Below are 27,239 nucleotides of genomic sequence, written 5' to 3'. Positions count from 1 at the left end.
AGTGATGGGCAGGGAAGATAAGAAAATCAAGGTATGAAGTCAATGCATGTAACATCAGATGGATTCAAAACCCCATGGGACTGCTTTCCTTCAGGCCCACAGACCTCACATCACTGCGATCTGGATGTGTAAAGCCATGCTTTTGCCATCTAGCACTTTCTACTTGCATGCTGTGCTGTAGGTAAGGGACAGGAGACGTGGAAATGCCAGGCTGAGAGCTCAGCCCTGCAGGAAAAGAAACCCTCTGTGGATTAGGCTGTTGGGTCATGGGTACAGAGGTAGCCCAGGCTGGCATGTGGCTGGGACTCACCTCGCTTCATCTGGGCTTTTTTCTCTATCTAATTATTCATCTTCCTCCCATTTATAGCTGCTGGTGGAAGAGCAAGACCTCCAGATGTGGTTCCTACAGTGTTAGCAGAGGAGCCCAGCCGAGGGAGCTGCCACAGAGGTTTTGGTCTTCTTGCACAGAGCCATCCCTGCTGCCTCCCCATCCCCACCTGCCCCCTGTGAGGTGCCACCAGGAGAAATGCTCTCCTGCAGCTAGAGGGTATCAGCTGGTCCCAAAGGGGAGGCCGGTCTGGAAGAGGGCATGCCACTTGGCACCAAGGGAGTGTAAGAAAGCACCATACACAGCCCTAAGCGCTCTGAGGAGAGATGCCTCCCCCCTGAAAGACCCCACGGGACAAACCGAGGAGCTCAGAAAGCTCCTTGCTACCACCACACCATCTCCTGGGACTCCCGAGCAGAGCAGAGGAGGAGAACCCCTCCCAGAGGACCATCCCCACGCATCCCACGGAGCTGGGGCTTGCTGCGGAGGGACCGGAGCAGGGGGAAAGCTCCGGGCTGGCAGCGAGGGACATCTCCCGGGGCAGGAGCACCACCTCCCGGCCTAGGGATTTATAGCAGCGAGCCGTGCTGGAGCCCAGACGAGCCCAGATCACAGAATCAGAGAATCATTAGGGTTGGAAGAGACCTCCAAGATCATCTGGTCCGAGCATCCTCCTGCCACCAATGTCACTGTCAGTTGCAGGGTCAGCATCTCTCCCTCTGCATTGTCCCATCGCTGTCTCAAAGAGCCCTCAAGTTAATAAATACAGAATAATATTATATATATATAATATATATATGTGTAATATATACATGTATGTAATAAATACATTAAAACATTATATATATTATATAAGGTTATAATATATATATATTTAAAATCACAGCAAAGGGGCCTTTCCACAGCCTTATTATATAAGCCTCAAACAACTTTACTATAAACAAGTTTTTCATCCATATATCTTTGCCCAGTATATATATATTAAGAGGAGGTATGTGCAGTGTACTAAATCCTTCAGCCCCTGCCCATTTTATGCTCCTACTGAAGCTGAAGGCTCCTGGGCAGGTACAGCCCGTGCAAAGCCACACAGACCTGTTGCAGGGTGGGATGCCAAATCCTGTTAGAGGGGGGGATGCCTGCACATGGTCATGGCTGTGCACCTGCAGCTCCTTGCAGAATGTGCAAGCTGGCGTGGGCTGTGCTGACCTCAGCATACAGGTAACATACACTTCTGCCCTATTTATTTGTTTCAGGCAAAACGCTCAATTTGCCTTGCCATCCTGCCTCTTCCTACCCACCCAAACACTCACATGCAGGCCCAGGCATCTGAGACCATCTCAGATGCTTACTCGTGAGCATCTGCTGGCACCTGAGACTCCCTGGGTGCTGGCGGACCTCCAGCTGCTCTCAGGAAAGAGTGGGTCTGTCCTACATCTTCCGCCTTCTCTGCCAGCACCATGTGGATGTCTCAGGTGCCTCGCAGCCTGCAGAACAACCCCAGGTGCCTATTTAAGCACCTGAACAAAACACGTTCTCATATGAGACCATCATCAGAATTTAGCAGAAAAAATGCATGCGATGCATCTTCCTGGTATAGAAGAAATCCTTGAAGACCACACCACTGCTTGTGGGTCATGTCAGTAGCGTATTGGGAGTTATGGCTATTTCTGTCGTTTACACATTGGTCCCACCAGGTCAGTAAATCAAAATATGCCAGTCTGGGCGCCTTGCTCTGTGTCCACAATGAAAGTGCAGCTGGAAATGATTTGATGTGGTTGTATGAAATGAAATGAAATGAAATGAAATGAAATGAAATGAAATGATTGTCTGGCAGGCAGCTACCAGTTTGCTAACAAGCGCTTTGCTCCTGGAACAAGGAGGTGTTAAATTCTGCCCATATCCTTCCTGCAGCACCTCACCCTACAGCACAGATTAAGTCTGGGCTGGTGATTTTAATAAGAACCAAAGACACAAAGAGACTTAAGATCTTCCTGGGCCTTGCTGATTTTGATTTGGAAACTGCAAGTGAATCCAGCTCTGAATCTTCTCAACAGTCTTTGCTCTGTACAGTGAGGGCTGTACAGTGTGTGTAGGACAGGCTGTAAATGTACAGACTCTTAAGTCTTCCCATTAGTTCTCCTGGAGGACACGATTGTGGAAGCAGAACTAGCCGCTTTGGCTACATCTGTACAAGCAAATTAAATGTTTGTACTACCATTCCTTAGCACCAAGGTCAATTGCTGTGGACTAGCCCATGTCCATATGGCTAAACTCTCTCAGCCTCCAAGCCCGATGACCACGCACAAGCTGTTGGATGGGATTGGGCCCTGGCCTGCGTTAATAAGTGAATTGCCCCAGGAACTGCTCAGCGGAGTCCTAGGCTGAAAACGTGCCAGGGATCCTTTTACCAATGTCACAGTGCTGACAGCAGCGTCAGCCCTTGCTCCCTGGCATTGTTTGATTTACCTGTGCAAATGGTGTCCTGGAGATGCTGGAGGCCAAGGCAGGGTAGCTGATGAGCTTCTGTGTTGAAAACCCGTCTCACTCCTCCTCCCAGCTCAGTCAGCTAGAATAACATGGTCTATCAAGGAAACTTCACCTCCATTCTTCTCAGTTTAATTGTTTCTCTCACCAGGTGGTGGTTGCTTTTCCTTGCATTATGGGCTGCTGAAAACTTAGCTCAAAAGAAAAATGTCAGAAGTGTATGCTATGCCATTGTACCATGAAAGGTTATATCCATCTCTAGGTGTATTTTCCTCTGTATTTCTAAAGGACAATCATTCATTTCTATAAAATCTCCAACATTGATATTGTATTATTTTAGTAGTTGCTGTTTCGGAGGGGTGGGTTAAGGAAGCAGGTAGTGTGGATTCATTTCAATTGCAGATCTACAAAACAAGTGTGAGATTTACTAGACAATCATCAGCTTTATTGCTCTTTTAGCTGCAGAGACTGTACTGACTTGATTTTCAATCGCTGTGATAGACACATATATATTTAATGAGGGCTCATGAGGGCACCAACATTGTAACACCTACTTTTAAGGTCATGAATTTCTACCTTTTTAGCCTCATTCAGTTGCCTACACATAGACACTGTAAATAGAGATGTACATCATCCGCATGCCCTCTATAACCACTGGATAAAAATAGGCATCATCTTGAGGTGAGCACCTGAAGCAGGTCACAGTTCTTCCAGAAATTTGTCCCAGAAACACCCTTATCTCCATCAACTACTATGCAATTCTACCAGATCAGCACAGAGGAAGACGTTGGTAGGTTGCACTGGTTGTACTACGAGACAGAGACATACTTATATCTCCTTGAGCAGCTGGCCAGCTCCATCCTGACATGCTGTCACCAAAAATGGTTGGTCACTGTAATCTCTCCTAGCATCTGCCAGATTAATTATCTTGAATTAAAACTAGAGCAGCAGGACTAAGGTAACTCCATTTATAAACAATGTGTATTGTGCTTCCTTTATACTTCCTCCACATTGGAGGTACACAAAAAGCATCTGGCCTACTGATGAGCCAAACCTGACAATTTCCTTCAGAGTTTATTCTTCAGTCTTTCCCTTGGCGGGGTGCAAATGCCGACCTTTCATCCATCCACCAAATTTTTACAATAGTTGGAGGAGCTAAAAGCTGTCCAGCCATCTCTTCCACAGGTACATGAGTGATAAAAAGAAGAGCCGGGGAACTGTGGGCCCTCTCCAGAAGGAAATGGGAGATCTGGTCACCTGAGATATGGAGAAGGCTGAGGTACTCAATGACTTTTTTGCCTCAGTCTTCACTGACAATAGCACCAGCCACATGGCCTGGGCCCCACAAGGTGAAGGTGGGGACTGGAAGAATGATGAAACACCCCATGTGGGAGATGATCAGGTTTGAGATCATCAAAGGAACCTGAAGGTGCACAGGTCCATAGGACTTGATGAGATACACCCATGGGTCCTGAAGGAACCGGTGGATGTAGTTGCTAAGCCACTAAACCATGATATCTGAGATGTTGTCCCAGTCTGATGAAGTTCCTGCTGACTAGGAGAGGGGAAAGATAACACTCATTTTTAAAAAGGGAAAAGGGCCCAGGGAACTACAGGCCAGTCAGTCTCACTTCTGTGCCTGGCAAGTTCATGGAGCAGATCCTCCTGGAAACTATGCTGACAACACCAAGCTGTGTGGTGTGGTGTGGTCAACATGCTGGAGGGAAGGGAGGCCATCCAGGGGGACCTGGACAGGCCTGAGAGGTGGGGCTGTGTGAGCCTCATGAGGGTCAACAGGGCCAAGTGCACGGCCCTGCATCTGGGCTGGGGCAATCCCAGTACAAACACAGGCTGGGTGGAGAATGGATTGAGGGTAGCCCTGAGGTGAGGAGCTGGAGGTGGTGGTTGATGAGAAGCTCAACATAAGCCAGCAATGTGCACTTGCATCCCACAAAGCCAACCATATTCTGCCTGCATCAAAAGCAGCATGGCCAGCAGGGTAAGGGAGGTGATTGTCCCCCTCTGCTCTGCCCTTGTGAGACCCCACCTGAAGCCTGCATTCAGCTCTGGGGCTCCCAGCACAAGAAGGATGCATAAGTGAGTCCAGAGGAAGGCCATGAAAACTATCAAGGGGCTGGAGCACCTCTCCTATGAAGCCAGGCTGAGGGAGTTGGGGTTGTTCAGCATGGAGAAGAGAAAGCTCCGGGGACACCTTACAGCGGCCTCCCAGTGCCTAAAGGAAAGCTGGGGAGGGACTCTTTGTCAGGGGGTGGAGTGATAGGACAAGGGGTAATAGCTTTAAACTGAAAAAGGATAGATTTAGATTAGATATAAGGAAGAAATTCTTTACTGAGGGTGGTGAGACACTAGAACAGGTTGCCCAGAGAAGCTGTGTATGCCCCATCCCTGGAAGTATTCAAGGCCAAGCTGGATGGGGCTTTGGGCAGCCTGGTCTGGTGGGAGGTGTCCCTGCCCAGGGCAGCGGGGGTGGAACTGGATTATCTTTTAGGTCCCTTTGAACCCAAACCATTCTATGATTCTATCTCCTCTTCTGATCTATTTGGTTAAAATTGACCATCAGGTTATTATTACATGTTTATGTGGGAAGCAGACAGACAGGCTGACAGACACATGAAGCAACAGATCAACAGAGCAATTGCATACACCCATTTTAGGAAGAGATGCTGAAGAATAACATGTTAATGCCTTCTCATTAACCACCCCTTTCTCTTTTTCTTGCTAGCTCAAAAAGCTGAAATTTTTCCATTTGGGAGAATTTCAGGTAGGCCCAGAATCACTCGTAAAATGGAGGAATTGTTCCCACAGTGCCCATGGAATATTTTATAATTTTAAAAAGAAATCCAGGAGTGAAATTTGTAGCCAGCTCTAACCCAAGTGGCTGAAACTGTGCAATGATGGGTAGTTCAGCAGAGGAGTCGAGGTCTTCATGAACCTCAACCTTTTCCCCCTCCTGCAGGGGGAGAACATCTTCACAAAAAAATCTTCACAAAGAGAGTCATCTCGACACTTCACACAGGTGATGATGAGCAACCAGAGTGAGCACCAAAGCCAAGAGGCTGAGCTCATCTCCAACCAAATAAATTAGCATAGATATAAACACCTCCAGAGCTTACATGATGGGAATGACAGAAAACAAGGTAAAGTCCTTGGTCAACAGCACAGGTCAAGTGTGTGGTAAAGATGTACATGGAAAACATGAAAGCAATATATCTGGGAGTCTACATAGAAATGTGTGCAACTACTGACTGTACCTTCACCTTTCCTTGATCTGGGGAAATAACCTTTTCATTGCAACTACATAAAGAGTCAACTACCTGAAGCTGTCTTTGAAAATAAAGGAAGAAAGGAAGGAAGGAAGAAAAGAAGAAAGGAAGTCTATTGCTTCTGTCTACTGTAGATGTGTTTTTGAATTACATAGACAATTTTATGTTTTGTAAGGCTTTTTGGGGGGTTTGTTTTGTTTTAAACTGAGGCAAAACAGGGTAACATATTTTCTTCCTCACTGTCTATCAGGAAGTTTAGCCATGGTTTACTGAAGATGTCAAAATTTCAGATACAGGGAATTTTAATTTCAGGACTGCATCAGGGCAAGATCCAGGTTATCTTTCAGCAGGAATTACCTATGGTTTCTACTAGATTATTCCTGACATGTGGCTCATCATATTACAGGTTAACTGTTCGAAGGGGGAAAAGCATGAGGCATAATGAAGAACAGCAATATAACTCTCCTCCCTTCTCCTCAGAATAAATCCATCCCAAGTTTAGGAGGTGTATAGATTAAAAGACTGCCTTGAAAGGCTATCAACAGCCTTACCACATCATATAACAAGAGTGAACTTTAAAGCTAGCATTTCAGCTCCCTTTGAAACTCACGGAGCACCCCAGTCTTAATATAAAATCTCCCAGTGGTTCACATCTGGGTTCTGTAATTGTCATCTGAAAACAAATAGCGGTAGAAATGATAAAGTGACTGGGCATCTCACTGGAATACTATTACCCCAGTGCAGCCTTTTTTCAGCATTCTATTTCAGTAATTTAGTATTGTATTTCTCCCAACCTGATCTAGACCGAGAAAGGTTTCATTTCAGCTTTTAAACTGTGTTTTCATAGCCAATTTATTTTGTTTTTAAATATGTTCCTCCCTCCATGCTCCCCCCCCCCCTCCCCCCCAGTTTTGTTTACTATACCCTAAACAGGGCTCTGATTTCCCCACATCCACGATTACAAGCAGAGTGCTTTGCCAGGGATCCAAAATTTGGTGGACTGTTCCCCCATGGCTTATACACTCACTGTGGCTCGCCTGCTAGCTGTGGGGAGATGCAGAACGAACCCAAAAGCTGCCAAGAGTCACGCCCAGATGGGGCTGTGGTCAGCTGGCAGATGGATATGACCCTAGGAGGGGTTCATGGGGTTGCCCCCTGCCCTGATAGAGACCCCTGTCCCCTCTGCCCTCAGGGGGAGCAGGGAGGGATTAAGCCATAGGGTTGCAGCCCCTCGGCATTGATCTGAATGAACAGACCCCAGCCACAAATCACTCAGTATTTTAACAGGCTTTGGGATGTTTTCCTTCCTCACCTTAACCCTTTGTGGGAGCCTGGAGCCTGTGGAAGATAGTCTCTGGCACAAAAGGCTCCTTGATGCAAATCTGCTTTGTCCCAGCCAGAGCTGAGGGGACAGGGAGAATTGTCCCCTGCACCTCTTGGGTCTGGGCTCTGTGCTATGGCTGCTCCTGGCTGTCCAGGGTTTCCCTTTGCCTCACCAAATAGGTCCTCAAAGAGGCCAGAAGTTGCTTGTTAACCAGCTCACAGGTGTCAGAGCATGAACTTGGCAGCTGCCTACCAGCCCCAAGCCACCCAAGTGTGCCCAAGTCCTTGCAAACTTCCTTCATGTATTTTTCAGGTCACCACAGCAAGGGCAGGGGGGAAAGCTTTTGAGTCAGGTCCTGCAAAACAGAGCAGATGGGACTGTGCCCATTTCTGGGTGCTGGAGAGGGGTGGATGCTGTTTTTCATCAGTTCTCTCTGTAGCTTCTTGCCTGTCCTGTCCCAGCCCAGTGGATGGAGAATGATCTATAGTCTGGCAAAAATAGAAACAACAAAAAACAATGCTCTGTGCTGTTATAGGGAAAGGGCTCAGGGAACAGCAGCTGTGGGCTGCTGACTTCTAACATTTGCATTTCTTTCTTGTTCCCCTTTTTCACCCCACAGACCTCTTGGTGTTGAGGCATGTGAAAACTCCTCTGGGTTACATTTTGAAATCTCCTTAGGGAACTGTGTATGAAAAATAAATAAAAATGTCAGCCCCAACTGCGAATGCAGTCCCAGCACCTGTCTGGCTTCAGCTCTAGTGAAAATCTCGAGGTAACTGGTCTCAGAGTCATGAGGTTAGACTGGTGTCACTGGGATTGTCTGCACAGGTAGGTGCTGCCACACAGGAGCTGGACAGCTGGGTCCCAAAGAGTGAGACCCAGGGAGGGGACTGCAGTCAGCACCAGCAACCTCTCAGTGGTTTATTGGCTGTATTTGAGTGCTCTCTAGTGGACAGAAAAATTAATCCAGAGGCAGACATGGCTGATGCTCACACTCCTTGAGCCGAAGTCGCTCTTACCTGGCTGCCTGTGGCGTTGGGTCTGCAGCATCCATGGGGCTGTGCTGGATGTCTGGGAGCAGGGTTTTGGAGGGTGGTTTAGATAGGATCTGCTTGATGTTTGATGCTGCAGGGTTTGGTCCATGAGCTGTGGCATGCATACATCGTCAGATGCCTTTGCCAAAAGCTCACGCACAACATGGATAGTAACATCCCACCCCTATCCCTGTTACGTGGGGCATTCTCCTTGTGCTGAAGGAAACACGTGTAGGACCCATTCCTGTGTGTGTATAATCAGCAAGTAGAAAAGCAGATAGGCACTATAGAGGCAGAGTAGAAAAAAAAAAAAAAAAAAAAAAAAACGTTGCTCCCTAAGAGGAATTTAGTGAAGAATTAAGAAAAAAATGATTATATTTATTCATTTATCAGCCACTGCTGAGACTCCAGCAGCCTTCTGCTCTGAGAGAACCTTGCCAGTGCCAGACATAGTAGCCCTGATGCAAGATAGCACTTGTTTCATACCATAACATGATAAACCACTAGATACAGTGGAAACAAGTTACTTTAATATGACAAGAAGGCAAGGTTTTATCCCAAGAAAGTCAGCTCAGGTGGTTACACAGTGGGTGCTCACAGATGACAAGAACCATACTACTGAACCAAATGTCCAAAGGTATCCCAAAATCATGAGATTTATAAGGATACTGTATCGTAATTGATGTTACATATATTAGGTGTGTGATTATTGAACTCTGAAACTAACTCATTATATTTTCTTTCTTTTTTTTTTTTTTCTTTTTTTTGAAGTAATGGCAGCCAAAAGATTTTTTATCATAATGATAATGAAACTGAAAAAGCCACTTGAGTGATGAAACTTCTACACCAGCTGTCAAGGTTATCTGTCTTTCTCTTTAAATTCTTTGTTTAAAACCTGCCTTCTCCATTACACTTGTGTTGTGGAGTGCTATTAATTTAAGTTTTCAGGATAGGACCATCTTTCAGCAAGAGCTCCTCTCATATGGACACTTCACAATCCTCGTACATCTTGAACACAAATGAAGTTCCTTCAACCATTAACTTAATTACTTTTCTCCTGTTCATTCCTCTTTACTTTCCAGAGGTCTTTGACTAAAATCATACTGGCCTCCTTTTCTCTGAGCACCTTCTTCAACTTGAAGCTTTTATCTGAATGGATAAAAATAAAACAACCAAACCAGTCAATATTGGAGAGTTAAGAGGCTGGAAAAAGGCCAGTAGTCCCCAAGAAGGGAGCACTGAAGGTTGAGAGTTTCTTCCCTTCTACTTTGCACATACACAAGTGAACTGAGGCAAGAAAGACGTCTGAGACTGCATATTTTTTCCCATCGCTTCTTGTAAAAAAGCAACACTTTCATGTTGCTTTGAATGCTACATAGAAAATTTATTCAATTTAACTGTTTTTAAACTGTTTTAACTGTTTCTCTCTCACTCACTTTTTTTTTTTTTTTCCTCCTCAGTCAGAAAAGAGCCCATGGGTGGGTGTTGGTCAGACCCCATTGGGCACAGTGGCAGTGGGGCTTCTTCACACTCCTAATCACCAGTTGGAAACATGCAGGGGAAAGCTGGTAGGAGGACATCCAGCACATCTGAAAACCAACACCAATAACGGTGTAACATCACTAACAAAATTATGATTTTCTACCATTACTAGGCCTACCCTCTGCTGCAGGGAACAAACATGAACACAGGAGGTTCCCTCTGAACATGAGGAAACATTTTCTTTATATGATCACTGGCACAGGTTGCCCAGAGAGGCTGTGGAGTGTCCTCTTTGAAGATCTTCAAAAGCCACCTGGATGTGGTCCTGGGCACCCTGTTTGAGGTGTCCCTGCTGGAGCAGGGGTTGGGCCAGATGAACCCAGAGGCCCCTGCCAGCCTCAATCATTCTGTGGTTCTGTGAAATTATGCTCCAAATATTCAGGGATGTTGCTTTTGAAGAAGGCAATACAGTTGCACAGCTCCAGCAGTCTGCTCTATATGCATCTTAGAGTTTGCTTCTGTCAGGGTTGTTTTTTTCGTACAGCTGCTTTACTGAGATTCCTTCATAAACACAGCCTTCACAGTCACCATGTGATTAAAGCCCTTATCCTAACCTCATGGATAAGTCAAATGATTACTTTCAGAGCCTCGGAGGTTAGCAACACTGAGGCATTTATTCTTCAAATCTGTGATTCTTTTGTCACAGGGTGAGCTGTTATAAAAACACCACATGATGATGACACTTGCTAAGAAATCACAAAAATGGGCTGTGTTAGGACTTCCTCATGCACGTACAGATGTGGTGCTCATCTTGCCGGGTCAAAGACAGAGCCCAGCAGCATGCTGGGGCTGGGTGGTCACTTCTGTTTGCAGACCACAGCCCCAGTTTTTGAAGCACCCATCTTCACATGGACTTAGTGACTTCATGAGGACAGCGTTTTGGTGTGGAGGGCAGCAGGCTCTGTGGGGCGGGCTGGTGGAGCAGCAGCAGGGCTTGGGGCAGGCGAGGTCCCTTCCAACCTGCAGATGCAGCAGGGTAGGGCACACAACTTCTTCCCACTTCAGAAGAGAGCACAGAGGTGTCACTGGGGGGTAGGGGAAATGTTTTGGCGCACTCACACCATCAGGCCCCAAAAGCCAAGACAAAATTACTGGGGCTCACTCCCAAGAAGGCCGCCCGCCGGTGTAGTCGTGGCCGAGTGGTTAAGGCGATGGACTAGAAATCCATTGGGGTCTCCCCGCGCAGGTTCGAATCCTGCCGACTACGGCTCGGGGCCGCCCTTTTCCCCTCCCTCCCTGCTCTCCTCCCCAGCACTCCTTTTGCACCAGAACCGCCCTCCGGCAAACATCCGCCGCGGGTTCCCGTCACAGCCTCCTGGGCTCCGGGGCTGGCCCGGGAGGAGGGCGGCTGCCAGCGCCATGCAGCACGGCCCGGCGCCCGCCGCGCTCGTCACCACCAGGTACCGGTGGCACCAACTCGCCGGGAGCTGCCGCCACCGAGCAGCCGGCTGCGGCCTGCCCTCGGCGGGAAAGGGATCGGAGAAAGGCCGGGAGGGGAAGGGAAGGGCCGGGAAGGGCAGAGAAAGGAAAAGGAGGGGAGTGAAGGGACCCCCCCCATCGCGGGGAGCCCGCGGTGGGCGCTGAGGAGACGCCCAGGGAGGCGGCTGCCGGCGTCCCTTGCAGCGGGGACACTCGGGGTTTGGGGCAGTTCCGCGAGTTTTTTGGCAAATTGCTGCCGGAAGAGGTGCTGCTGGCATCTGGTTCGCCATGCGTGGTGGCCTCTGTGGTAGCTGAGAGGCGCTGCCCTTCCGTGGGGGCTCAGCAGGGGGCTTAGCGCGGTCCCCCGGTCCCCCAGCTTGGTGGGGGGAGGGTGTTTTGGGGTGTTTTCGGGGCAGAATGTGATGCCTGAATAATAGGTTTAGGCTTGGCTTTATAAACACCTCTCTAGCTGAGCAAGGCTGCACCACGTCCTATCCCATCACATCCCTTTCCTGCCCATCATGTCCCTTCCCTTCCCATCATGTTCCATCCCATCCCGTCCCATCCCATCACGTCCCCACCACCAGACCCATGCCCCAAAGGCCACAGGGAGTCAGTCAGTCTGGTTTTGAGACCAGGCCAGGAACAAGTAAAATAAGTTTCTTCTGTTTTCACACCTTCTCACATCTCTAGCCGTAGGCACCAAATGTGCCCTAGGTGGGTGCAGAAGCACTGTTTTGAGCTGTATTACATTTTTCAAGCCTGTATTTCCCTAGAAGTGCCGAGCCAGCACCTCATGAAGAAAACGCTTGTGGCAATCTTTATAGAGCAGTGATAGAGGTTCCCTCCTCCCCCTTCCCCAAAGGTGTTTGAGACCACATGAAAGTAGTTGGCTATCAGATGTAATACGAGGAGCAGAAGTGCTGATTCAGCACGGTCTGGACTCACGCACCTACCTCCTAGGACACAAGGCAAAACTATTTCAATCACACGAACTTCAAAGCCATGATTTTCATCCTTAAATACTTTGCTGTGTCAGGGCCTGACTGCCTTTGGAGTAGTGGCCTTGAACCTTCAAACAGATCTGACTGAACTCACATACACGTTTTGTAGGACTGACTTTATATTAGGTTTTAGGCTGCGAGGTGGAAATCTGAACACCTGGATTTATTTTACAGTGAAGGGACTTGCACATTGTCCCGCTGATGTTGTAATACCTTCAGTAATAAAATTAGATGTATATGTGTGTGCTTAAGGCTTTAACAACTGAATATATTTTCTGTCTTGTGAGATTAGATAGCTGTATAGTTGTGAACTTTTAAAACTGTTTTTGTATACACAGGTTTGGGGGTAGGTTTTCTAGTTAATGGTAATACAAATAAATAATAATCTGTACCTGTGTAGTTAGACTACACAGACAAATAAAAATGTTTGCTGGCTAATTTGTGTCAGATATTTTGCCTTCATTTTGTAAAGAAACTAAGTGTTCAAGTCTTTTCATCTTGTACTCTGACCTGGGTAGTCAGACTTTGGTCCCCTTTGGGGTCTTCCATGGAAGGAGGAGAGGTTGTTGGAGCTGCTGCAGGGGCTGACTGTGTCAAGACAAAGTACACAGTCTGCCTTCTTGGCACATACGCAGTGGAGTGAAGTTTCTCTGGTCACAGCACTCACATCCCTTATTTGCTTTCCTGCTTAGCAATGGCTCCTTTCCTTTTTCTGCATCTTGGCCTCTCAGCGCAGAAAGCAGATTAATTGAACTGCGCAGCCTCTACATTATATGCAACTCAAAATACAGGGTGAAGACCTGTGATTCTTCCATGAACTGCGGAAACTGCCCTGCTCAGCTGACCTTTATATAATCTCTCCTTCCTCTGTCCTGTGCTGCTCCTCCTTGATCTGCTTGTGCAAGCACAATATTAGTGCTATGAATGCTCTCATTGTATTCAGGTGAGGTCATCTGTATTAGGAAAATTAACCATGTGCCCAAGTGTCCCCTGATCCATCTGTACTGTAGACAAAAGTGACTTACAGATATATGCATCTAGATTTAACTAAGGAGCAGGAGCAATAAGCCTGTGTGTCTAATATATTATTATTAATATATTAACAACCAGCTTTCTGTTTTTTCTTTCTTTTTTTTAAGGCCACCAGTGTGAAAATGATTGTATTTGATGTGAAAAAATGCAGTGAAGCTATTTCTGTCTTGTTTTTTAGGTGCTGCTCCCATTTGAATAACAACAATAACAGTATATAATGAATTAAAACACTGGGGGCTGCTTATTTTGAAACCAAGGCATTAGAAGAATTAGAGCGTGCTTTGGATATTATGTCATACCTGTTGCAGCCTCCCTGCTGACTTCTGTTGGTTTAGAATTATTTTTATATTTAAAAAACCACGTTATCCTGTTGCCATGGGAGGAGGTAATAGTGGTAGGTTTCGTGTGAAAGATGATAATGAAAGTGATCACAAGGTGTAAAGCAAACAAACAAAAATGTATCTATTTCCCTCTAATCCCTTTCCATTACAGTCATTTTAGTGGAGACTTTTAACAACTTGCAAATAAAAAAGCCTGGGTGTAGGTAAGGTGCTTGCTAACTCCCTGGCATTATTCGAACTCTCTGATGCAGCAGGGCTTACAATGACGTTGTTGTCTCATCTCAGTACATCGCTACCTGGCTGATGTTTCAAGCTAAATAAGGCTATACAGGAGGGTTGGCTTGACAGTGGTTGTTCTTTTATTTTTATCAGAAGCAAAAAGCAGGTTAATTTATCACGTATGCTCTCTCTGTGGCTGCGTTAACAGAAATAAGTCACTCTTGAGTTCCAGTAAACAGCCCCGTTTGCTGCTGTAGCTACAGTCACGACTTTAGAGTGGCTGCACATCTGGAGAGCATTTGCTGTGCTGCAAAAATACTAGAAAAAAAAAAATCCAGATCCAGCTGATTTTACTGACAGGTGTCCTTTTAGGTAGTGTTTTGGCTGCCGCTGCAGGAGACAACACTCCAGATAATGACTTGTTTAAGGATTCAGCAGACCACTGTGTGCCAGCCAGGCAGTTCTAAAGACACCTGTGTATTTACACATAAGCGCTGTTGCTTCTGTGTTTGCATCCTGTAACTGACAACAAAATTTTGTCTGCTAGTGTAAAGAAAAGTCCTTGGCTGGTAGCAGGTGAGGACAACATTGGAGCAACCAGAATGGCATTTAGGTACCTAGCAGAAAGCCTCGGTGACAGTAGAGCTGTGGTTAAAGCCCTGATGTTTTAAATATGGCTTGCAAAGAGAATTGGATCAAAAACTGAGCCTGTGCCTGTGCTTGTTGGTATTTGATTTACGGAGAACTCTTGAGATATTCTGTTTTAAAAGCTTTAGTTTTGCATTGAAGATTCAGAAGTTGCCTTCTTGGGAAAACTCAAGTTTCAAAAGCACTTGTCAGGTTTTGACATGACGAGAGGAGCCTTTCAAAACTTTCTTTGAAACTAGATCATTTAAACCACTTTAAGGCCTATTTTAAATTCACATGCCTAATGTAGCCTTAGGTGAAAGGGCCTTTGTGTCAGCAAATCAACTTCCTAAAGAAAGGGGCAAGAATTCCACAAGACACCTCTGCAATCCACAGAGCTAAGGTTAAAAAAAAAAAAAAGCAGTAAAAGTGCTTAATGAAGAGAAACGTGTTTTCTAATTTCATTTAAAGGGTTCACTCACATGTAGGAAGGAAGCACTTCGGAGATGCATCCAGAGAGCACTCAGATGGAAACAGCATAGCTGGCCCAGCAGTCAGCTCCAACATCTCTGTATTCCAAGTTTTAATCTAGTTCCTTGGATAGCTCTTACAAACATAAAGTTGTCCCAGCATCCAAGCAAGTTTCTTAGTCCTTTTTTGGCCCTTTTCAGGATGTCCTAAGACAAAGGAGAGGTGAATAGGGCTTGGCTTCAATTGTAGAGAACAGAGCTTTGCCTCAGAGCACGTCACAATGAGACAGGGATCTTGGCATCTTCTCATCTGCCCTGCTGGGCTAGGGCAGCATTCGTGGAGACTGTAATAATATGCAAAACCAATATGTGTTGTTTCATATTAAAATGGGTGAAGTCTGTGCAAATTTGTATTCCTGCAGTGTATAAACAGACCCTGGGGTGTAGGGTCTGTCCTGGGTCCTGTAGAAATGGGGGTCTTTGCACTGACTTTCTGGAAGTTTGAATGGGATCCTCAGGGAGTATCATTTAAGTCTCTGTGCCGATGCCTGAACTCTGTATGTATTTTATTTTTCTCCCTAGGCAAATTCAGAATAAACACACGGGGCTGGATTTGTCAGTGCCAGAATACCAGGAAATCCGTGGGAAGATGATGTCTGGCCACGTAGAGTATCACATCGTCGTTGTTACCCGCCTGGCTGCCTTCAAATCTGCAAAGCACAAGCCTGAGGATGTTGTTCAGTTTATGGTAAATGTTTGATCAGCGCCATGTTAGCAGTGAGCTTTTTGCTTTCTTAATCTTCTTTGATTATTTTGATTCCGATGTAGCAGATAATTTGTTAGTGCAGCCTCCTTGTGTCAAGGTCCTTGATAGGGAAATGCACTCTGTAGTTCTGCAATAGCAATATTATACATTTATTAATTGAATTTTTTATTCCAGGAGCTCAAAGCAATATTGTCTGTTTCTTGTTCGCTATAAAGCATTTTGCATTATGGGTCAACAAGTAGAAGTTAATCGAGCTTTTTATAAATTCTGCTACAAAATTAGTTTCTCAGATACATGTATGAATAGTGGGACTTGGTGCATAAACATGAAATAAATATACAATGAATGAAGCAGAGTCACATGGAGCAATAGGAGGAATTAGCCTTGGAGTAGATAATCTATTAGGCTTGACATGGTTTTTAAACTGTAATAAGAGAGTTTTGCAAGGAAGTGTCCTTATAAAACATAAGTGAATCAGATTGTCTTTTTCCTAATACTTGCTGAGTAAAGGTTTGAAAACACAGTATGTTACTTAAAACAGGTGAAATTAATTCCATCTCTAGCATTTGTGTGTTCATTTGAGGTGTCTCACCCTGGGCTGCCTGCCGAGTAGACGGAAAAAGTTGCGTTTAGGGTACGTTTCATTGGATCCTCTTCAGCTTTCTGCGGAATCACACCCAAAAAGTGTGTTTCTCTGCCCATTCACTATAAAGGGTCTCTGAAGTCGTGCACCTTCTTGTGTGCTATGGGCATCTGCACCTTGCAGATGTTTTGGTGATACCTGTAATGTTGGAGTGATATGAGTGTGTGGTTACCTGGTAGACCTTTAGCTCTAGTATAACTCATGCTCACTCGGACACAGCTGGTAAATGGATTTGCACACAGTCTGATTTGCAAAGAAACACATCAGTTTTGTGAAACAGTGCACAGTGAGGAGCAGATCTCTGACACTTGTTGCAGTCCTTAGGCAATAGCCTTATGGTAGAAGGCAGTGCTGGCATAAAAGGCTGCTCTGTTTTCCCCTTCTGTTCCAGGGGAAATGCCTGTTCTCTTTCTTGCAGTGCTTCCTACTTCGTGACAGTTGTCATGTGGCTGTTCTGTAATGCCAGCTGAGGAACTGGTCCTGGCTAAAAACTGCATTTGGGAGTTGTTTTAGTACCAACTTACACCTGTTTCTTGAGCCTGTGAGTTGCACAGCACACATTAGTACTTGTTGTAGGACAGGGGAAGGGTCAGACATGGGCAGAAGAGAAGATGATGTGGATCTTTTATTTTTCTGCAGCAGTGCCTGCTTGTATTATGCAATATTTCCATGCAGCTCTGTGGAAGAAAGAAGCTGACTAAACCTCGGGTGTTAACACTGGCCAATTACCATCTAACTCTTTGCTTCTCTTACAAAAAGTAGTTGAGATCAGCTCTTCTCTACAGACAAGAAACAGCCTTCCTACTGTGGCGCCCCTGCTTGCTGAGCTTGTTCGTTTCCACGTCTGTTCTCTCTGAGTAGGGGGATTTTCTGCACTTAGCTGCTCTTCTCAAGTGAAATGAACCTTTCTGATTTCTCCTCTGGTCAGACCCCTTGACATTTCGTTCTTTATGAAGAAGAAGACTGCGGTGTAGCCTGACGGAATAACATTTATCTCATCAGATACTTTTTTTTCAGCTGACTAAGTCTGATATATTACATAGTTTGGTGCCTGAGAGTTATTTAAAGCCCTGAGATGGGAGATTGGAGGATGGATGCTTTGCATCAATTCATTTCAGCGAGTCTTTTCTGTACATGCTACTGGAAGGAACAGAGGGATTCACCTGCCCTAACTTACCTCTGTGTAAGTCAGATATTTTAATCTTAGTCTCTTAGGGGAGAAGGGGATGAGGTGAGTCATCCTCTGGAAATGCCAGTCTTTGACTGTTAAGGGAAAGCATTCTGCATGTTTGATATCTGGGTTGGGGGGCTTCAACTCCAGGCTAAAAAGTCTTAAGGCTTAGTTGAGTTGCACACAACTTACTGTCAAGACCATCTGAGATGCTCTGTTTTTTTTTTCTCACAAAGCCTTCAGAAGGTTGTGGGTCTCCCACCCGTAGGTCCTGTCTGATATTTGAGTACCCCATGCACCACCGTGGATACCCCAAAGCATGATGGCATGAGATGCCTGTTTTTAGGCAGAACAGTCTGTTCTCTGCGGTAAGATGTCAGCATTTGCCACAGATTTCTAAGATTCCATTGCAGTCAGTATTGTACTGTCAAGAACCATGTAGCTTAGCATCTGTGGCATGGAGGAACTTGATTTGCTTATCAGGCGTGGTTGGTACCATTTGAGAAGCCCTGAGTTATCTGAGATATCTTCACAGCGCCTTGCAACTTGACACAGAACGTAAAGGCAGTGGTGCTGTCCTGGAACAAAATGAGGTAAGAGACTGTACACCATCAACCTCTAGCTGGTTGTGCTGAGGCAGCTGAATCCTCTACCTGAGATATTCTGTGTGAGTATGAGTTTCAGACATGTCTTTCCAAAAGGATGTGTCACTGTCGTGAGAGCTGAGACGCCTCACAGGCACGCCAACAGTTGTCTTAACCTGGAGGTAAATCCCAACCCTGTGGCTGCTGGGTGAGGTGAATTGCACCCATTGTGCTTTGTGTCTGTAGAATGCCCCGTCCTGCTGCATGTTGTACCAGCACAAACAAGAACCAAGAGCCCTTCCCAGACGATTTTCAGGCAAAGTGCAAAAGACCCAGTTGACTGAGGGAGTTACGTTGGGCAGCAGGTCTAACACTACATTTGCATAGCAAGGGAGGGTGAGATGAGACATCTGAAGGAGGAAAAAGAAAGAACCGTATATCTGTTCTGCCTTCCTCCCTGTGTGAGCAGAATAGGAGAAGGAACTTTTTGGGGTATTGTGGAACCTATAAAATTTGAGAGGTTGGAGGAAGGAGCCAGCGTTGCAACGCTGAGATGACAAGTTACAGGAGACTGGTAGGTGTGGTGGGATTTTCATTTGCTCCAGGTATGATAAACCAGTTTTGGCTACCCCAGGATCCAGATCTGTGTTTTGAGACCCTTTGTCTTTCTTTTTCTTCCTCCTCCTTCCTCTCTTTCTTACCCTCAAAAATTGATTTTCCTTGTCCAGCTGCTTCTCTGCCTGCTTCCAGTTGAAGTTCCTGTTCTCTACCCTCTCGTGCTCTAGGTGGCAGCAGTGAAACTGGCTTTCTGTGCATTAGGCTGTGAGCCGCTGCAGGCAGCGATGTGATTGTGCAGTATTTCTTGCTCAAAAAACTTCTCTGTGTCCCCTGTAAAAAGATGGTGAGTAGGACAGAAGCATCCCCTCAGCTAACTCTGACCTCAGGGCTGCAATTTAGATCACACTGGATCAAGATGCGATTTGGACCTATGGCCAAAATGAGACAAGCAGCAAAAAGAGATTTCAGATCTGGCATGTGGAGTTACAAGCTTTCACTGTGTATTCAAGCAGTCTGGAGTCCTTTGTTCCCCAGCCATAATGGGACTGTGGCATTTCGAATTGAAATGTTTGTGAAGCGTTAAGAGAAGAAGAAATTCACATCCGTCATGACCTTCAGATCTAAGTTCTTAGGAACTGGAAGGATTTTTTAATTAAAAAAAAAATGTCATTTGTAATATGCAGCAGATGGGTTGTAGAACTGCTTAACCTTAAGGTTATATTTGGTAATTAAAGGAAAACTCAGCTGTATTTCTTTCAAAGGTCAGAATCCTCTTGTCCCATTGAAACAATGAAGTTGGTTTTATCTTTTGTACTGCATGAGGTACTGCTGCAAAGGTAACACTTAATTATTGCCTGCAGATCTGCCATTTTCTGTGAGAAGAATAAAAGGCTTTATTTATCTTAAATGCTTTTCTTCTAGCCACACCTTACCTTTTTTTTTTCCACAATTAACTTCTCTCTTCCCAGCCTAATTAAAAACCCACCCAACCTATAGTGCTTTCTCATTCTATTTGTGCCTAGCTTAATTACTTCTCTTTTACAGGTTCCATTTGTTAGTCAAGTTCGTTCTTTTTCAGAGATGAACAAATAACTGCTGGTGTTTGACAGGCACAACATGTTTTTTGGAGGAATTTACTGCAGGACTGTCTTCCTCTCATAAAACAAGGGAGTAAAATTATGTGGGTGTGTATTTGTCTATGCTTTCAGTATTGGCTCTTTGCATATGTTGGCCTTCTTTCTATGGGCCTCAAAATCTGCACGCTGGGGCTGCCGTTTCCTGACCATACAGGTATGTTGTGGAGATGCATTCCTTCACGTTACAACCTCGGGGATGTGAGGGGAAAAGAGAAACTGCTCAGTGTGGCAATAGGCTCAGGAGCCATTAAGAATTCATGTTCATTAAAAAAGAAATACTAGAGTGCTTGCTCTTCTGCTGGGTAAAACAGGTGGGGAGAACAGCATGTGGTCGTGTAATTAAAGTCTGCTGTAATGCATACCCATGAGGTCACCAAGCAACACTGATTCTGGGATGGCTTAACTTGGAAGTGTGCTGTAGAAGCTTAGGTTGTGTTTTCTGTGAGAAGGGATGCTGGGATGTTTTCTGTTCCTGTGCCCAAAGCTGCTGGCTGTTTGAAAGCATAATGCTGCCGTACCTCCATCTTCTGACAGTGGTAAGAAGTGGGATTTTTAAAAAGAAAGTCATGCTAGCCTTATATATTTCATGAAATACTATAAAATCTGGCATGTTCTTCACTCAGTGTGCATTGGCTGGCCAAAGTTAGCTCTGAGGCCTCCATTTCCTTGAAATCTACTCTGTAAACAAAAAGCATATTAAGCCAGGTTTGAGGTCAGAAACAGGGCATTAAAAGGAGAAGGAGCCTAGGAAAAGGAGGCATTAAATCCCATTAACACTGAGTGGGATGGAATTCTCCCCTGCACATCTGAGAGTCCCAGGCTCGTGTCCTGCAGGCATTTTGCTGCGCTCCTCTCACACACGAGGTTCTTGTGAAGAAGGGGGCAAGGCACATGCATGAGATTTGAGGGATTAGCACTAAACTTCAGGCTTTCACTTTGAACTTCCCGGTGGTTTTCTTAACCTTCTAGCTATATTTGATCATACTCATCTTACTTATCTGTTTCTGGTGCAAAAAAGCACTCAGCCCATCCCTGTCTCTCTTTCAGTTCTGCCTTGAAAGTTAATTGTTACAGGCAAATAGGGTCCTGACCCGGCAAATATGCACATCCTTTGCTGTATTTGCATGATTAACTCTTTTGAAGTTAAGTAGATCGAGCCTTTGATATTGTGACTTGAGAGAACCCCCTTGAAGCCAGTGCACTCGGGCTGACTTCAGCAGGTGGGGCTTTGGCTCAGCCGCATTCGTGTGAGTTCAGAGAGGGGCTTGGAGGGGAGAAGATGATTGCAGGATCAAGACCTAGAGGAATTATAGGTAACATAAGACAAATATTTTAGTATTAATCAAATGGGATTTGGTTACCTGATTAGGATTGATGACATAGGCTTTAGACCAACATTTTGTTTTTTAACCTGATGTTTTGGACCATAGAAACCACCGCCTCATTTCAAAGGGTTGTGAATGGTAACCAGGAAAAGAAAGATTTAATTTTGCCATGTGCTGATGTGCCTTTCTCTTGGAAGATTGTCAGAGGACATCAAAGTGCAAGGGTCAATAATGGCCGTGATAGGGCCATCTTCTTGACTGGAAAGTTGTGCAAATGCTGTGCGTTCTCGACTTGAGAACCCTGTGAGACCTAGACAGTGCTGTGCAAGGCCCCTGCTGTGCTGCTGCTTTGGAACAGGGAGAGCCACATGCACCAGGACTGAGGTTGGTACCGTCTGCCAGTCTTACTACCTTGGTTTTGGTGCTGGAAATGCAGCAGAGATGACAACAGAATTGAAGGAAGATGAAGAGCCAGCAGCAGACAGGGTTTGAGGCACAGGAGGCAGAGAGGTGGCGGGGGATGGAGGTTTCACAGCCTGTGTGGATGGTAGGTTATCCCAGCAGAGGGCATCCCCACACTGTTGGATGTTGGTCTGCAGGGTGTGTTGCAGGCTTTTGGGCAGTATGTCAGCATGCTTTGCATATAGTGTTATTACACTGTGCACGCTGTGTCTCCTGCTATGGTTGGTGGTGGGCTTCAGCACCCACGCAGACTCACAGCGGCTCAGTTAGCAATGGGATGTGAGGGAGGGTGTGCGTTTACCTTCGGTTCAGTGGTGTAAGTAGACATAAATTGAGATTTATGAATAACTTATGGATTTTGATAGAGGAGGAACGAAAATTGAGAGGGGAGAGAAACAAGTTGTTATGTCTCAGTTTACTGTTCCTTTTGGAGTATTTTATAGCTGTTTTGGCGTGGTCTTGGTGATTGTCTCCTGTCTTCTCATGCTTTCAGGCATTAATGTTATTTATTATTGCAATTAATTAGATGATAAGCATTTTTCACAAATCAGGCTTGATTTTTTTTTTCTGGGCAAAGCATAATATTGTTTATTTTTCAGAAGTACTGGTGATTTCCTCACTGCCCTTACACTCATGGTTACACAGTGTGTTCGGAAGGCACTCTGGTACCATACCCTGTTCTGAGTGCTACTGGGACCCAGCAGACTGAAAATGTACAGCCATTCACAAATTCCAGATTTGCTTTCCCCTCTGTTTTTGGGGTATCTTTCAAAGGGAGGATCGTGTTATCCTGGGAACACCTCTTTATTGCCTTCACTTTAGTTCTTGGCTGCTGAATTGCATGGCAGATCTGCTTGGAGAGGACAATGTCGCTTGCATTTGCCTGTGCTGAATACAGGAGCCAAGTCTAAAATCTTTGTTTCTTATTCCCCTGTCAACTCAGGTTTGTTTTCATGTTTCAGATCTTTGTGATAGGGCTGCTTGCCTTTTATTAGTGGACACTGAACCTGGAGTGATCATTGTACAACCAAAATGCAAACATTTTTCAAATCACCTAGCGTGGTTGATAATTACTCCGAAAGGCAGGGAAGCATGAAAGCTAGGCTGGTTACTGTTCTTTGTGGCAATGTCTAGTTAAGTGAGGTAGTCTAGGTGTGTCTGCTAATGTCAGGGCCTGCTCTCTGGCCTGGAGGGCAGCACAGTCTGCCTGCATCCACAGTACCGGACTTTCTTAACAACCGCAATGGCTGGCAGTGCCCAAACTGGCTACTGAGTGCTCTGTGCACCAGGCTAAGCCTTGGGTGGAAAAAATTAGCTGAGGGCATGCTGCCTGCCCAGAGTCAAAGCTGAGCCAGGCGCTATCAGGTTCCAGTAGACAAGTTCCACTATCAAGTTCCACTTACTGGGAATATGCCCCGATACTGTTCAGTTTGCTGGTAGAGGTGTGGTGGATAGATTCTGGGTTAATCTAAACTTGTTTCCCTTCTATATCAAATATATCAAAATATATCAATATCAAAGCTTCTGTGCTTTTTATTGGGTTGACTTTCTGTTATCACCGTGTTAGTGGAAGCATTCTGCTTTCTTCCATCCCAAGATGTGGTGCTTGAGTCTCTCCATCTTTTCAAGCACAGTATTAATTGAGATTCAGTCCACTTGAGTTCACCAGAACATGTTCCAGGAGGGTAAGTGTTGCACCCTAGCAGAGGATCTGTCCCATACGCTCTCTGCTAGCACTAGTTTTGGAGCTGTTGTTTTGTTTTGTTCTTTAAATAGCTCTGTGTTCATTGAGACACACTAATAGGTTTGGGGGCTGTGGAGCGTCAAGATGAATATATAGGCTGTATAATACCACAGTCACATAGCATGACAGTCACTCTCCATTATGCCTCTAATGTCAGTTAGAGAGTGTTTTGTTTGCATGATTAGATTATTATTTTTTTTTCGCATGTTGTTTTGCAGTCCTGAATTCAAAACCGACTGCGGCGTGGAAGCCACCCTATTTCTAACCAGCATTCCCATGGTTATTGCTTTCCTTGTATCATGAGCCTTATTTCTCCTGTTTTTTGTAGAAGGAATGACTGTTGTGGGCAATTTCTCTTTGTATAAGAATCTGTAGTCCATGACCAAGTCGTTTTCATTTTCTCATGGATAAACTAAGGAGTCAGGGATCAGCTGAGGTCTGTGCCCTTGGGTTTCTGTATTAGGTGCTGTGCAGGGCAGCAAATGTGCCAGCTGCTTAGGCCTCAACAGCCAGAAGCACACCAAAACCCACCAGGGCTGAGAAATCTGCCTTCTGGCATAGGGGTGAAAAGATTCACTCTGCTTTCTCCATCAGGCATGTACCTGGCTTTGCCTCCTGACTTTTGGAGCTGGTCACCAAGTAGCTCATTTTTAGTGGACAAGAATTTTTGCTGTCAGAGAAAAGTATTTGGAGCAGTGATCTTCCCAGTATTTAATTAACTGATGAGTCAGGCAAATGGATGCTGGGTACCTGGCAATGAGCTTCTATTTCATTAGGGAGCAGATTTTAATAACAGAATTAGAAGACCAGCAACAGTGTTTGGGGATTCACTGTGGAGATAACAGGCTCTTACCAGGCTTTATGTAAATCTCCTCGGTAATACGTGTTTTCTACTTCAGTTTCCAGGTTTAATGTTTCACAGTGCTTAACCTGTTGCTTGCTGCCCATGTCTCCCTCTTGCCTGTAAAGAAACTTACCCAGACAACATGTTTTGTTGCAGGTCTCCAAGAAGTACAGTGAGATAGAAGAGCTCTACCACAGACTGGCAGCCCGGTATCCACAGGTTTCTCTTCCACCCTTGCCTAGAAAAGTTCTCTTCGTGGGGGAATCCGACATTTGGGAACGAAGAGCAATGTTCAATGACATCATGAAATTCATCTCAAAAGACGAGGATCTAGCAATATGTCCTGAGTTACTGGAATTTTTAGGTAACTAAAAGATGTGAGTGTCCCTTTTCCCATGAATGTGATTAATAGAAGCTGCATTAAGTACTTGACTGAGGTAGTCAAGAACTAGAGAATGCCAGAGTAAAGGCTGTGACTGAAAATATTCTCCTGTGCATCTATAGTGCTGCATAGTCATGTTTGCTGTTATTTTCCCTTCTTTCCAGTCAACACACACCTTACTCAGAAGCACTGATGCCACAGTACTTGCTTTTAAGATATCCATTGCACCCTCTCTCATTTCCCTTAGGCCTATACCAAAGCTGTACTACAGAACGTGTGAGTTTAGAAGGCTAAATAATCATTTACTGCCAGTGTAGGAATGGACCTTGAAAAGACAGTGCAGGGCTCCTTTCGTGAACAACTGCTCCATGTTTTGCCTGTTTTTCATTCCTAATAAAACTACTGGGAATTGCTGAAGTGTGTACTATTGACCCTTGAAAATATTTGAGTAAAAGTGTGATGCTTTTTTAGTTAAACCTATTCTCTGCCCTTTTTTTATATATAATTTTCCTTAGCCTCTTGTCCAGTTCTTGTTGCCCATTCCAATAATCCAAACAAGTCCTTTCTTATGTTCCTTGGGCAGAGAAGGGAGTCAGTGAATAAATGGAACAGATGGGCTCTCTGCTCTTAATTCAGCTGAGAGTTGCTGAGCAGGGAATACTCCTGGTGCTGTGCAGAATTCTCAGTGTAGTGTTAGTTTTAAGGAGATGAAGTTGCAAGGTACTAACAAGTCATCGTGTGTGAACTGCCACTTTTGGAAAGGTGTGAAGCATGGCCAGGTTAGAAGTTCTGACAAGAGCACATCACTGTAACTAAATCTCTATCAAGCATGAAGTTCACAATTGAAATCAGCTTCCTAAAGTAAAGGGGGACAAAATTACATCATTTTAGGAAAAGGATTGTGCCAAATAAGGTTTGAGAGTTCTCCCCCATCCTTATCAGTGCTCTCTTGAAAGCAGACCCCTTGCACAGAGAATTTAGAATTCATGTTGCATGAGTCTTCGCTGTATGTGGTACAGATGTCTACATCTGAATTAGTCTGGACTGTCTTTATATTCTATGGACAGATTGTGTGCAAGTAATATGACCTGCTCATCAAAGACTGCCTTAGAATAATATGTCTCACCCTACCAATCCAGGTGGAATTCAGTATATACACTGCAGATCCTCAAGCTAGTGTACCTTCCTGACAGACATTGGAGATACAGTCAATATATTCTGAGGTATTTAGGTAGAACTAACATGGTAAAACATAGATGTCTACATGCAGCATCCTAACCTCCACTGCCTACCCTGACCAGCACTCCTTTGCCTATAAAGGGAGGAAAAGACCAATTGTTCAGTGTAGGCACACACATTTGGTTATAAATTCTACCCGAGGTGATTAGGTACATGCAAGCATGAAAAGCTGGATGAGATGTGTCTCACATGCCATGTCAGTTTAACAGTCAAAAGGATGAAGCCATGAATTTTATTTATCAATAGTGTTTTTGTTTTGTTTTGTTTTTATGCTAGCCTATTTTTAGCTAGTCTCATTACTTTAGATTAGTTTCCCGAACATCCAGAGATTCCACAGCACGGAACAGTTATGTTCTCCTCATTCTTCTGGGCTTTGCATATATCAAGTATGGTGAGAAGACTTGGTCAAAGTGCATATTTCAGTTTGCATCTTGCATACTGAAGGAAGTTAGAACTTCAGGCTTCTTTTTTGAGTGTAAATCAAAGAGCTACATTGGAAACTATTTCTCATGCTATCTAGTGCTGTACTTTTAGCCCAGATGAATTAAATTAGTAACAAAAAGTGTTCTTTAGCTATCTACATCTGAGCAGAGTATTTAAGCCCCTCTGTAGCCATCGGAGAGAAACAGGCACTTCAGAGGGATACTTGTTCTCAGACAACTGTCTTTGGATGCAATGAGTCACTAGCTGAAAATTCTATTGTTTTCATTGAAGGAACATAAATATGTTCCTTCAAAAAAAAAAAAAAAAAGCATGTGTTTTAGATAAAGTTCATTTCCTTTGTCTTTCTCTACTTGACTTCTTTAGATCAGTAAACAGACCAGAAATATGACAATACATCAGTGGATAGAAGGGAGAATTGGGAATAATGGAAGAGTTTCACAAAAGCTGATCATATACACCATTTCTCAAACAAAATCATGAGAAACAGGTGCAAGGCATGAAATAAAACATGACTGTAGTCCCGTGTATTCAGTTTTGCATCCTTAATTGTATTTTGCAGGGACAAAATCTACTAGTGTCATTGACTTCAAGGGTAAAAACATTCCTGATGACAAAGAGAAAGAAGATGAAGAAAATGAGGCATTGGATTTTTTCAAAGAGGAAAAGACACCTGATTTAATTTCAGAGCTTGTATCAGTGAAGGGTGCCAAAAAATGTGAGAAGAAAGAAGAGGAAGAGGAGGAAGAAGAGGAAGAAGATTTAGACCCTCTTGGTATAATCAGGTATGGACTCAATACCTTTGTTATTTAATTTTTAGCTCAATTTTCTAAGCA

The 27,239-nt window shown here is 44.7% G+C and overlaps 1 protein-coding gene and 1 non-coding gene across 2 annotated transcripts in view; both read left to right on the top strand.

The window, feature by feature from the left end:
- Window positions 1–11,121: 11,121 nt before the first annotated feature.
- TRNAS-AGA lies at window positions 11,122–11,203 on the top strand. The gene has a single exon. It is a non-coding gene; the product is annotated as a tRNA-Ser (tRNA).
- A 70-nt stretch (window positions 11,204–11,273) lies between these two features.
- The window catches only part of HS1BP3 (HCLS1 binding protein 3), a 50,648-nt gene continuing 34,682 nt past the window's right edge, over window positions 11,274–27,239 (top strand). The window contains exons 1-4 of the mRNA XM_032185267.1: window positions 11,274–11,396; window positions 15,691–15,856; window positions 24,498–24,705; window positions 26,966–27,188. Coding sequence (XP_032041158.1) covers window positions 11,356–11,396; window positions 15,691–15,856; window positions 24,498–24,705; window positions 26,966–27,188 — 638 coding nt within the window. The 5' untranslated portion in view covers window positions 11,274–11,355. The remainder of the gene's footprint in view (window positions 11,397–15,690; window positions 15,857–24,497; window positions 24,706–26,965; window positions 27,189–27,239) is intronic.

Source organism: Aythya fuligula, chromosome 3, assembly GCF_009819795.1.
Source record: "Aythya fuligula isolate bAytFul2 chromosome 3, bAytFul2.pri, whole genome shotgun sequence".
Lineage (NCBI taxonomy): Eukaryota > Metazoa > Chordata > Aves > Anseriformes > Anatidae > Aythya > Aythya fuligula.
This window is presented reverse-complemented; position numbering and strand designations above follow the sequence as displayed.